A 14329-nucleotide genomic window follows, 5' to 3' on the forward strand; every position below is an offset into this window, starting at 1 on the left:
ATGCTTTCTCAAAAAATGTTAGCTGCTTGTAATCACAGTAGATAAGTGACTCATTTCAGTGTAAAGAAGAAGAAACCGATAACCAGTGCAGCCAATTTAAACAAAGGATGTTAAAGAAAATATTCTCATTGTCCATGATCACAAGATAATTTGGGTTTATTTTCAAGTGACCAAAACAAAGGTGTCCCTAATTGTCTACAAAGTACAAACGGTATCTGGATGGCAGCAATTTATTGTTTAACTCACAGAGCAGAGTATATGAAAGCTTCTCCCCCGCACTTCTTTTCCTTAAGGACAGATTCAAGTTTTTTACGAACAAAATATCAGTAGGACTGAAATTGAGTTATTGTCAGGATTTTTTAGGACTTTATTTATTGGTGTGTCCTCATACTGTAGTTTACATGCAGTTTTACACTTCTATCTCAGCAAACTGAGGTAGCGTAAGATGTCTTAGGCACGTAATCAACAGGAATTTATTAATCTAGAATACAGAATACTTGACAAATAATGTAATCAGCATACATGTGCATGTTAAAAGTGGAATATTAAAGCATAAGATATTGCCATATACTGTTGATAAAACCCATTGATTTTGGCATTTAAAAGATTTTCATTAACCAAAAACTATAAGATAATAAAATTTCAGATACATACCAATCATATGACAGAGATATTGCTGGTATATTGTTGAAGAATGCTTCTCGAGCCCCGGCTACAGTCCCAGAGTAAACACTGAGTAAATGATGAAAGAAAAAAATGCATTACCACAGAATCAAACAGCATAACATAAGTATTGGAAACCATGACTATAGATTGCATACACAAACAAGAATTGGACAATGTACAATTCATTTTCCTAAAATCCAACTCAAAAGGCCTTGTAAGCATACTTTTCAACTATAGATTGCATCACCCATAGGGGCAATAAACACTAGGGTTGCAACCATAAACATATACTTCCTCCGTTTTTTTTTTTTTTTAACTTGCAACATTTCTGTTTTTTCAAGTTTACCAATACATAATTTCAACCATTAATCTCTTATATTATGCTTGAGTAATAATGATAAAAATTAAATTTAAAGAAAGGGGGAAAGCTTCTAAAGTGATTGACATGCCTGAAAGGTATATAGGTTTTGAGGCTGCAGAAGAATAATTGGCTTTTGCTGGATAGAAGTGCAGGATACAAGAACCCGATGGATAGAATACGGTTTTTAGCCTTGTTAAGATGTTATTGTATCATACAGTTTTTCTAATCAAGAAGAAAAATTAATCACCCAATGCAGAATGACTAAGATTCTATCTCACATCCTCCACAGCCAAGATAGGGCATCCCTAAACGACCATCATGAACAAACTTACAGTTTCTGAGAGACTAACAGAGCTACAAAATAGTGACTAGGAACTATATACGGTACCCTAATTAACTCAAAATAATCCAATGGTCTATGATGTGCACTAGTGCAACACACCAAATCTTCATCAGATAGGTTCACCAAATTGAAGCTCTTGCCTCTGACAAATAAACTGCACCAAGTATCTCCAAGATCAGTCACCTCCCCCCTCGCTACCTTCTTAGATCCACAAATAGTGATGAGACTAAGACACCAGGAAGGGCAACATGTTTAAGCATCAAATCTGACACCAATTTCAAGCATCAACATCCAATCTAGATCATCAAAGGCATCATCTTATCTTCTTACGAAAAATAAATGTCGGACCAGTTTTCTGCCACCAATTCATACAGCATAACAAGCTTAATAGAAAAAAAAGCTGCATAGTCACTTACATATGATAACCACAGTTACTTCCCATATTTATGCCACTAAGTACCTGCAGGCAAACATAAAAAGAGTTGGCCGAATCTGAGATGAATGACTAATGCAATTAAAGAGCCAACTTATCAACATCCAAGAATTGAGATAATAAAGGTCTTCTGGGGGAGGAGGGAAGCACTGGCCAAAAATCATTTGGGAGTTCTCTCTCTTAAAAAAAATAATAATAATAAAAATAAAAAAAAATAAAAAAAAATAAAAAAAAAAAAAAAAACGGGGGTACAAGCAGGTAAATAGAATAATATTGCCAACTTGCAAGAAGATTCAAAATGGTTCAAAAATTCTACTGTATTTCTCTTTACCACAACCACTTGATAAAAAGTGTTTTAATCTATATATGAAATGGATGAGAACAATTTCCACATTATAACAGATTTTGTTTTGAATGATCTCATCATCGTTGCCAAGGCCGGTTCCAAGAAATACATAAAAAGTACTACCTTCATTCCATATTCAAGGTAACATCTAATTTTTGCACAAAGATTAAGGAGAAAGTAGAGGTAAAGATTGAGATGGTGGGTACGGGTGGCTGTGTGGGCCTTTGGCGGCCAGGACCCCAACTATAGCTTAAGTTTAACAGTAGATATTCACCTAATCTGGGACATCCCAAAAGGAAATCCAATTAGAAAAAAAAAAGATTTTGTATTTGTTTAGTCAATTCATGGTGTTGTCCTAATACCATATTTGTCTAAAACCTTTTTACTTTGCCCTTAACTTGAAATGCTATTGGCATGTCAAAACACTGATTTTCAAAAATTGAGAAATTACTATGTGAGATAGAGAAGAAAAAAAATGCAAATTGTAAATCAATCATGCCTTCTAATATCTAAAATACAAAAAACTCAAAGGTGCAAACTTGGCCTCTGCTTCCAACACAACCAACGCACCAATCAATAACAATTTTATTTTGGACTTTAGGTAGTAGAAATTATATGGAAAAGTAAATTTATAGAAACATGTAGAAAAGCAACTGTAGAAATTACTTGTTTTCACTTGTATGATTGTTTGAGCAAAACTACTGAAGAATGAACAATTTACCTACTTTTCCATTGTTTAATTAGTTTGATGAGGATACATACTTTGGTTGATTTACTGAGGATAATTATTGAAACTCATAAAAGGATTTTAGATATCGACATTTTTCCTTTGATTTTGAAAGGAAAGTTCATGTGTAAAAAGTATTTAGAAAGAGATTTTAAATTCTACCAGATCCGGAACTGATGGAAACAGAGCATCTGAGATTCCCAAAGAAGAACAATCTGCTGGCGTGCCTGCAAGAAGTAAACATCATTACCATGAGTCCATGAGTGGTCTTTACGAAAGATTACAATTACATAGCAAATATTATGTTTGGTAAGCATGAAATTATAGTATGAATGCTTATGCAAGCATCAACCGGTCATTTTTAGCACCAAATAAAACAGCAAGTGGAGCAAACTCTGCCCTATCAACAAAATTTAACCAGATACTTATTGATCCTGATTGCCTCATTTACCCATAAACTGGCATTCTACTAAACAACAACATATTTACCAGTTTACAAAATGCATGAACATTTTGTAGTGTGCATCCATAAGTAATTAGATCATTTTCTAAGCTGACCAATTTCAGTAGATGAGGGCTTACATAAGACTCTAGATACATTTACCCTGTAGTAGCTCTTATACTGTTATCTAATGCTATTATCTCTCTTTAGTTGACCTTTGTATCAGAATTTGTTTAAGTCGATACCTCTGATAAGGAAACCCAATACTTGTTATTTTACCTAAATACATAAATATAATTGATAGTTGATTCCACATAAATACAGTCAACAAAGCATTTAAAACAAAGCTTCAACAGATGCGACTTTTAATGGCTCAGTGAGGGGTCATATCGGAGTAAAGGAAAGACAGAAAGGTCGGAAACCAACTAATTAACTAATAAGTAATAAATAAAGCAGAACTATCTTAAGAGCAAAATGGAACCTGCAACTGCAAAAGCTGTGGCACCCTCAATCTCCACTTTCTTGGCAGCAATAGGATGACGCCAAGTGATCCCATGGCTAACAGCTGATTTTTCCCTGTAAGCACCAGTGTGTTACTAGTATGAAGCAGTTGAAAACAATAGTCTAATTAGCAATATGTTTGAATGACAGTGAAAAGCAATGGAATTTATATCATAAAGTAAAGAAAAAATGGCTTAAAATAATCACAACTATTAACAATGCGTGCAAAATAATACAATCTCGACTATTCGCTATAAGCAGTAATTTTTTGTACTACATGTGCAAAATGGTACGCCGGCCACAGGGGAAGGCATCTTAAGGAATATGTTATCCATAATCATTATTATATTATTTTTATTTTTATTTTTTAATATGAAATAACTTTTTTTTCGAAATACATTTAATGCTAATAACTTCCTCCTACACAAATTAATAATGCTCCACCGCTTTATTAGGCTAGTAATTAAGTTATGTTAAGAAAAAAAGAAAAAGTAAATAGGGTGTTTAAATGCACTATTATATTGATATAATTAGTTTCAAAAATTGTTTTAAAACCAATATTAACACTATACTTCCTCTGTTTTTTATACTTGCAATAACCTTCTTGACATGCTATTTGAAGAATTAGAATATGTAAACAGACGAATTATGTAACTCCCTCTGTTTCATAATGTTAGTCCTATATACTATTTTAGGCGTTTCAAAAAAAATCTACCCATATTGAATATATTTTATTTTTAACTTAGTTTTTCTTTCCTATTTTATACATATTAAATTTTGATTGGTTAAATTAATTGATTGTTGATTGATGCAATGGCTCTAAGTAAGGGAATCTCTCCCTTGAATTATGCTATGGTTGATGATTTCCAAAACAAAAAAAAGTAAAAAAAAAATTAAATAAGGAAAAAACTAATTATAAACTGTGCTTGCACTTTAATGTTAGAATGCAAACGTTTTTCTTTTCTTATTTTATGTGATTGATTCCATATGGGATTATCATATGGAAACAAAGGGAGTACAATTTAGGATAATATGTCTAAAAAAACCTTTAGCAATTTTTTTTGTTCGGGAAAACCTTTTAAAAATTTATTGGCCACATGAAACTTGTTTATAAAAAAAATTTTGTTGAAGATAACCATGAACCTCTAATACACTTTTTTTTTTTTTTTTTTTTTTTTTGAAACACAAACCTCTAATACACTTAATTAACCTCTAATCTCCCTTACTTCTTCTAAATACCTACTAACTCTCACTTAACTACTTAATAATTAAATTAATGCATAAATTTTTTTGTAAAAAGAGAAAAAACAAAAAAAAAAAAAAAAAAAAAAAAAAAAAAAAAAAAACCCACCACCACTAGCCACCCCTTCCCATCCCCCTCACCCCTACGAGCCGTCACCTAGAAACCCCCCACTCTTGGCGACCAACCTTCACCGTCTAATTCCCTCCCTTTTCCCCTTACCCCCGTTGCAATCACGCACCCCTCTCTAAATTCTAACCCCGACAACCCTCCCTCCTCCCTTCAACCTCCACGAAACAGCCCCCATCTTTTTTCCACTTCCCGAAACGACAAAGGGAAGGGAGAGGGTTGTTTCGACCTTTGAGGTGTGGGAAAAGGAAGGGGGTTGTTTCGTGGTGGTGGGAAGGGGTGGGATTTTCGGGTTAGGGTTTAGGAGGGTGGTCGAGGCGAGGGTACAGGGGAAAGGGAGGGGTTGGGCTCGGCGGTGGAGGTAGGTCACAGTTGTGAAGGGTTCTAGACAACGGCTCGGATAGGGGAGGAGGGCTAATGCCACCTAGGTTGCACAGAAACGGATACGGGTACAAAAACAGGTACGGGGACGAAAAACGGCAAAATAAAAATTCCAAAAACAAGTACGGCAAAAAAAATTAAAATTCAGGAAAGAAAAAAAAAACATACAATTTATTTTTATTTTATTTTTTTTTAGGAAATCCATGCAATGTTTATAAAAAGACAAATACTCCTAAATTCTAGTGAGTACAAATCAGAGTAATAGAAAAGTAAGACTAAAAAAATTATAAAAAAAATAAAAGGAGAGTAAAAAAAGCTACAGAATTACAGCTAATTACCTTTTTTTTTAATTATTACAGCTACTTTACCTTTTACCAATTGAAATGTTAGATAATTAAATAATTTGGGTTCGTTTGGCATTGTTGCGGTTTTCAGTTTTTTGGTTTTTTGTATTTCAGAAGTGTATGATATATGTCATATAATGAATAAAAAATTAGTCAAACTTATTAAAATCATGCTAATTTTGAAAACTGGCAACAAAAAAGTGAAAACACTTTTTTCTTTTTTCTTGTTTCCTGTTTTTGGTTTTTTGTTTGGAAAATTTGCCAAGAATAACCCCACCTTTCATCGGTCTTCCAAAAATAGTACAACCTTTAGATTATTTCAAAATGGAACGACCTTTGACACACATCTTCCATAAATGGAACAAAAAACCGGTAACCTTTTTTACAGGTTACATTTGCCACGTGTTGCGTCATCATTTGTTAATATTTTATATTTTTTAACATTTTTTAAATATTAATGGTTTAATTAAAAAGAAAACCTTAAAACTAAAATAAAAAAAAATAAAAAATCCCTTTACCCAGCCCCCTCCCCCTTTCACCAGAATACACCTGCTCCCTCCACCAACCTTCTCCCCGGAAACCCCATTCCCCTTTCCTTCCCAGTTTTTGGTTCCCCCTCCCCTTGTCGCCATTGTTTCCGACCCCCCCCCCATCCCCTTCCCATTTCCGTTTCCGACCACCCCTCCCTTTCCCATCCTTGATTGTAACACCCCATTCCCACCCTCTCTGCGATTTCGGCCCTCCTCCCTTTCTTGTCCTCAACCGCGGCCCAACTTCTACCTCGTCCTCAATTTGCGCAACCTCTATCCTTTCCCGAGAGGTTAGGGTTTCGGGGAAATGGGTTTCGATAAGGTGGTTGTGCGGCAATAGGAGCGGAAGAAGGAAAATGGTTTTGAGGTCATTTCTGGGAAGGGTTGCGGGGTTGTTTTCGGTAAGGAGAGAGGTCCGAAATTGCGGAGGGGAAGGGGTGGTGCCGGGATTAATGGGGACGGGAAAGGGAAGGGGTTTGGAATAGGGTTTTGGGCTGGTGGAAACCGATGAAAGGGAAGGGGAAGGGGGGGGTTAGTTTTTTTTAATTTAATTTTTAAGTTTTTTTTTTTTTTAAACAAAATTATTAAAATATAAATTGGCCAATGATATTGTGACACGTGTCATAGGTGACCTATTAAACAAGTTACTAGCAGGTCATGTTCCATTTATAGCAAATGTATGTTAAAGGTCGTTCCATTTTGAAATAATCAAAAGGTCGTTCTATTTTGGGAAGACCGCGTAAAGGTGGTATTATTCATGGAAAATTTTCCTTTTTGTTTTCAAAAAAACTGAAAACTGAAAACAAAAAACAATGCCAAACAAGCCCTTAGTTTTTTTATTTTAAAAACCATCTTCTTTCTCTCCTATCTCGAAAGGTTCAGTAATGGCTGCCTGGAGATCACTAGCCGCTAGTGTTGCTTGCAGGTGGTCGCCTCCAAGGGTTGCAATGTTGTAGGTGACTTCTTCAATTTTTAGGGTTTTCGAGAAATCAAAATCAAAGAAGTAAAATTGGGGTTTTTTTTAAAAAAAAGTGGGTTGGGCTTCTATTGGGGATGTCGGAAAAGGACATGATCCGTCCTCGAAACGTTTCCAAAGGTGCTCCCTGCCGTCCCCAAATTTTCTTCACGTACCACTTTTCAAGGGTACGCCTTGGGGACGTATCCGGGCTGTACCCGTCCCCGATACATCCCCGGTACGGGAAAGAGGTTGGCTGTACCCGTATCGTACCCGTCCCCGATACATCCCCGGTACGGGAAAGAGGTTGGCGTACCCTTGCATCATTGACTGCCACGGGAGGGGAAAGGGAATGGATGGCCGAGTAGGTGGTGGTCTTTGTTTTTTTTAACTTACAAATTAATTAAATAATTAATTGAGAGTTAGAGAGTAAGTAGAAGAAATAAGGAAAATTAGAGGTTAAATAAATCACAGTTAAGAAATTTTATAAACAAGTTTCATGTTAAGGAAAAAAAATAATAATAACAATAATAACAATAACAACAATAACAATAACAATAACAATAATAATAATGCCTTCAATCTACTTATCGGTGGTGGTATACGTCCTATAGCTGTGGGTACTGTTTGGCGACGTTTGGTTTCGAAGGTCGGTGCTGTTATGGTTGGCCAATCTTTGGGCAGTTACTTTGATGGTCTTCAATTTGGCGTTGGGGTTTCTTAGGGGGGTGAGGCTATTCATCATGCTGTGAATCGGTTGATTGAGGAGCGTGGTTCTGACGTTGGTCTTTCTATGTTGTTGGTGGATTTTCAAAATGCCTTCAATCTATTTCGCGGTGAGTTGAGTTCTGCTACTCTAATCCAGCTAGACTGTATTATGGGGACCACACCCTATGATCGTCTCAGGGTGCAGTAGGGTGATTTCCTTGGTCCTCTCCTTTTTTCTTTGGTTTTACAACCTCTTGTGTGTAAAATCAAAGATGATTTTGAGGTATGTCTTCAGGCGTGGTATTTAGATGACGGCACTATTATTAGAGACACTTTGGTGGTAGGGAAGGTTCTACAGTTGAGTATGGAGGAAGGACCTCGTTTTGGGTTGCATCTCAATGTGGAAAAAACTGAAGTTTTCTGGCCTACAGAAGACCCTCGAAGCAGGCTTGTGGGTGTTTTTCCCCCTTCTATTGCTCAACCATTGCATGGTGTTAAGTTGCTTGGTAGTCCTGTTAGTTCTGATTCCAGGTTTAGTGGCGAGCTTGTGATGCAGAGGTTGACCAAGACCATTGCGCTTATGGATAAGGTTGCTTTGCTGGATGATCCTCATATGAGCTGTTGTTACTTAGGGCATGTACTGGAGTTTCTAAACTCTACTTTTCCTTGCGTACTTGTCCTCCAGGTGCATTCGAGGCGGCTCAGCGCGTTTTCGATGAGGCTCTTCGATCTTCCTTGGAGCGTATTGTTACTGCTTCGGGGCCCGGGTTTGGTGATTGGCAGTGGCGGCTTGCCACCTTACCATTTGCGTTTGGAGGGCTTGGTGTTTATTCCGCAGGTGATGTTCGTCATTATGCTTTTCTTGCTTCTCGGTTGCAGACGCAGCTTCTGCGTCGTACTGGTATTGTGGGTCTTGGTCAACCTTTTGAGGATTCGTTGAGTTTGTTTACTGGAACGGTTGAGTCTGACATTTTATGTAATCCTTGTGAGGTCGCTGCCCCTAAACCCATGAAGAAATTGGCAGATATATATTTCACAAAGGTTACCGCTTCTGCGGAAGCCACCTTTTCTTTGTCTCCTCGACAGTTGGCATTGTGGAAGTCGCAGCAGGGTGATCACACCTCTGCTTGGCTTCGGGCAGTCCCTATTTCTGGATTGGGTCAGACGATGAACGCTAAGACATACCGATGTGTGCTGTGTTATCGGATGGGTGTTCCATTGTTCTCTATCTCGACACCGTGCTCTGCTTGCTCGCGGGTTTTTACTAAGGATGTATTCGGTGACCATGCAGTGTCGTGCGCTGGCATTGTAGGTATTAAACATCGGCACAATGTTGTTCGGGATACATTTGTTGATATTTGCTACACATCTGGGATTTCAGCAAGAAAGGAGGTTGACATAGGATTGTCTGGAGGGAATGACGAGGCCCTCAGACCTGCCGATGTGTTACTTTATTCATGGGATCGTGGTCGTGATGTATGTGTCGACTTCTCCTTTGACACGCACAGGGCTATCTGACTTTGTTCCGGGACGGGTTGTGGCTGATGCGGCTCATCGAAAGCGGGTTAAGTATGAAGCTCGTTGTCTGGCGATTGGATATGGTTTCATTCCCTTCTCCTTTTCTTCGCTTGGGGATTTAGAGAAGGAGCATGTTGCGTTGCTGAAGCGGATTCAAACTAGTGTGAAAAAAAAAATATATCTTGCACACACGCTTATAGTTGGCATTATTTAAAGCCAATTTGCCTAAAGTAAATTGTACTTCACAGAATTAATTTTTAATCTATCTAGTTAACAACCTATTAATAGTTCAAAGCCATGACCAACAAGTCATTAGGATCATAAACAAAAGGTAGAATGCAAATGATGAGCACAATAACCTTCTATGGACAAACTCTTAAAAACTGGTTTAGTTCCTTTATAGGTTAATAGTGCATAAATGCATACTGCATAGAATACTACTAAATTGATGGTTTATGGTATAGTACAATAATCTTCAATAGTGAAACCATGAACTTCCAAATCAAGGATGCAACATAAAGACTACAAGAAAAGCTTTAAGTAGGAAAAAACTAAAAAAACCGAGTGATTTCCTAAATAAATAAACTACCAAGCACTATGTTTAATGTAACAACAAAGGACACATACATAGTGAATTGTATACCTTAATAACAACTTTCCACAGCCACATATCAATCAAGATCAGAAAACACAAACTTAATGCTTCTTCAACTATATTCCAATTTAAAGACATTTCTTAGAGAAAAGTCTTTCACAAAATTTAAGAGTAGAGCATACAATACATTGGATTAGGAAAGAGTGCAAGACCTTCATAAGAGATCAGTTATTAAATGAATAAAGAAAAATGATAAATAGGGGACGCAAGATGGGTCAATGGGTCGCAATTAGTTTCTAAGTCAAATTTATGTTGTGTTGAAATATTAAAAATTGTGTAAATATTTTCCATTCTATTAGCCTTTCTTTTCTTGCCTTCCCCCTACTAATCATTACTTACATAATTTACTTTAGAACTAGAACCACCATCAAGTATCTTATCACGGTTTCGAGTTTCGTCTTCAATTCGTAAATTTTTTAAATTGTTCCAAAGTAAAATACCCAGAAGTACACAAAACTTTCTTCTTATAATCATTCCAACTAGAAGCTAATTTTGCAGTCATTCCCCCCACAAGTAGTTTTTCCGAAATGGTTATATCAAGATCCCTTAAATTTAGAGGCTAAGATAAGATACTCATGCACTTAGTTTAATATTGAAGAAGAATCAATCATGGTAAATTCAAAAAATTGCATAGTAATAAACTTATCTACCCCTTGCTTTTTTGAATTGTACTTTGTTTCCAAAGAGTCCCAAATTTCCTTTTAGATTCTTCATCAGTATGTAGATATCATACAAGCAATCTACCCTCTGCCTCATCCTTAGGCTTTTTGCGTTTAGCCTTCACAACATCAATTTCGTCTTCCTTCGATTGAGAATTGGGCTTAAGATCAACATGAATAACTTCATAGTCATTAGAAAGAACTTCATGGCCTTTTTCCATAGAGTAAAATTGGAACCATCAAACACATCAAGTTTTCTAGCATCACCAACATTCTTCACAACATTCACGGTGATAGAAACATGAAAATTTGCTTTAAGATTGTTTGAAAAAGACCTATTGGGAATGAAGAATTACGGACGTGTTGACATTATCCTTAAAGAAAATTTAACCCCACTACAAATGTTATGGGTTTTTAATTAATATGCTTTGAGGATTTCCCCAAGTAATGAGATCAACTATAGCAACATAATTGAAACTCCCTCAAAGCACTTAAGAACACTAAGGATAAAATAAGAAAGATAGAAAGAAAATTTCAACTGAAATTATAATAGGAGACTATGAAAGTTTGAACTTGTTTTAGTCAAAAGTCACCACTCCCTAAATTAATTAAGATAATCTGATTTTCTAATGACTGGACATGATTATTCTCCTTAATTATTCATAGGACACTACCAATTGCACACTCACCTAATCGAGCGATTAAACTGAAGGAGTGCAATTAGACTACTCACGTGATTGGCCAATCAGGCAAATTAACAAACAAAAGGGCTTTACAACAATTAGAAAACAAGTTTGGGTTTCTGCTCAATTAGACTAATGTAACCCTATTAGGCGCTTAACCTATATGTTTTCTAAATATGTTGCATGCCCAATCCGGCCCGTGGTCAAAGTCTTTCACTTTCGATAAATTGTTCATGCTCCAAATATTCAAACTTATACACTTACTCTAAGCTATAATTCTTCTATTTCACCAATTTGGGACTTCCTTCCCAAGATCAAGTTAAATAGAATAAGCTAACTTCTTTCATTCTACTAATGTGTGACTTCCTTCCATAAACTATATGATGTGATACTTATTTCCCATCATTAAAATAACACATATTATGCAGACTACTCTAACAATAGAAACACAAAAGGCTACAACTTAAAATAAGCAGAATTATTTTAGCAAGAAGCCTAAAATGAATTTATCTAATATTGTTTGTTACAAATGTGGTGAAGAGGGCACAATAAGAAATATTGTAAGAATCCTAAGAATACTAAAAAATAACAAGAAGGAAGGTGGTGACGCAAATGTTGTATAGAATAACACCAATGATATTGTTGCCATGATTTATAAATTAAACATTGGCATGATTCAAGAATTGCAATGCTCACTATAAGTGATGATAGGTGGTATGATTCGGGTGCTACAATATGTGTGCAAGTGGAGGATCGTTAAATTAGTCTTCTTAATAGGTGATATTTAATAACGGGGGAAATAAGTCCCGCATTAGAAGAATAGAAGTTGGTTTATGTAGTTTAGGCTATATAGCTTGATGATGGGAAGGAAGTCTCACATTAAACTAATGGCTATGATTTTAAACCTTTTGATCTTTATAGCAAATGGATAGCGGCCACGTGAGTGTTACGTGACCGAAGCATTCTTTTATAGTTGAAGGGAAATTCTATGGGACTGCCATAAGACCAGTGTTGCTCAATGGTAAGGAATGATAAAGAATGTTGGGCTTCTAAGAAGAATTACAATAAAAAGATGGAGGTTATCAAAAATGCACATGTTAAGATGGATGTGTAGGAACATTCTAAGAGATAGAATCAGAAATGAGGTTGTTTGCTAGAAAAGAAAATGGATGTCGTAAGGGAAAATCGCATGTGTTGGTTCAAGCATTTAATATGAAGTCTCGAGGGTGCACTGATGCGAAGAGTGGAAGAGTGTGACCATAGAGAGAAAGAGAAAGGCCAAAAATGACTTGGTTGGAAGGAGTTAGAAAGGATATGAAGCATATGGCTTTACATGAGAATTAGGCATTTGATCGTAAGGAATGAAGGGGGTAAATTTTAGTAGATGACTATAAGTAATAATCACTTTTGGTTCATGTAGCCGATCACTTATAGGATTAAGACTTTGATTGATTGACTATCTTAATACCATAAGTAACATGCAAGACCAACCAAATTAAAAGCTTAGGTAGATTGACGACTGCAGACCACTACAAAAACTAATCCGACAAGAACAATGCTTCATCAATCTCTAACACCAAAATAAAATAATAAATTATCATATATTCGATTTTTATATACATGTAATTTTATTTTGTAAGTTAGTAAATCGTCAGAGTACAATTTTAATTCAACAGTTATACAATATAAAAGGTGACAAATTTTTTTTTTTTTTTTTCCGGAAAATTTGTCAATTACTATAGCAAGTTAATACTACTTTGTAAATTACTACCTCAAATTAAAAAAGTTGTGAATTACTACCGCAAAAAATTTTAAGATGTTGCAATTACTATCAAACTCCCATTAAACCCAACTATATCACTTTAACCCACGGTTAAAGCCCTTAACCATGACGTCATTATATCCCTAATCCATTTTTTTTTTGGGGGAGGGGGGGGGCTGGTTCCTTAACCATTGGTCAAACACGGATTAAAGGGATATAATGACGTCATAATTGGGTTTAATGGGGTTTGGTAGTAATCGCAACATCTTAAAAAAATTTGAGGTAGTAATTCACAACTTTTTTAATTTGCGGTAGTAATTTACAAAGTGGTATTAACTTGCGGTAGTAATCGGCAAATTATCCATTTTTTCCCTTCTAACAATAAGATGTAACGACATCCCTAAACTAAAATACAAAGAATTTCTTCAGAATTCAATTAATATTCTATTTCAATCACAAAATTCCTTTTCTATTGCTCAAATTCAGAAACGCAATTATCAAAACAGCATCCAGCAGTAGAAATAACGTAACAGCAATTTCAATTATGAAGATAATGTATTAAAATTGCAGAGAATTAATAGGAAATTGAAGACAAAAAAAGTGAAAAACATACGAATCAGGTGCACAAACTCGAACATGGTAAAGATTGGAGGAGACGAGGACGCGCACTAATGCTCGCAAGCCAGGGGCGTCGATACCATCGTCGTTGGTTACCATGATCGTCGGTAAAACCTCCATTTTCGTCGCCCTGAGCTTGTATAGTGGCAGGAGCGATCGTACGCGACAGTGAGAGCAAAGATTCTACAAATGGCTTGTTTTTAAAAACAACCAAAGATACAATCAATCAAAAAATACAGAGTACAAGTTTAAATTGAAAAAAAAAATTAAATAAATCAAAAACTTTTATAAAATGTGGACTTATTAGACAACCATTTTCAAGAGAGAG

The 14329-nt window shown here is 35.9% G+C and overlaps 1 protein-coding gene across 2 annotated transcripts in view; it reads right to left on the reverse strand.

The window, feature by feature from the left end:
* The window catches only part of LOC145630595 (uncharacterized), a 28709-nt gene extending 14380 nt beyond the window's left edge, over positions 1-14329 (reverse strand). For both annotated transcript variants that reach the window (XM_081682832.1, XM_081682831.1), the window contains exons 1-5: positions 13997-14329; positions 3800-3894; positions 3039-3103; positions 1787-1830; positions 655-732 (exon numbers count right to left, since the gene is read on the reverse strand). In XM_081682832.1, the coding sequence (XP_081538958.1) occupies positions 655-732; positions 1787-1830; positions 3039-3103; positions 3800-3894; positions 13997-14121 (407 nt within the window). In that variant the 5' untranslated portion in view covers positions 14122-14329. The remainder of the gene's footprint in view (positions 1-654; positions 733-1786; positions 1831-3038; positions 3104-3799; positions 3895-13996) is intronic.

This window comes from Chenopodium album, chromosome 5 (genome assembly GCF_948465745.1).
Source record: "Chenopodium album chromosome 5, dcCheAlbu1.1, whole genome shotgun sequence".
NCBI classification, from domain to species: Eukaryota; Viridiplantae; Streptophyta; class Magnoliopsida; order Caryophyllales; family Amaranthaceae; genus Chenopodium; species Chenopodium album.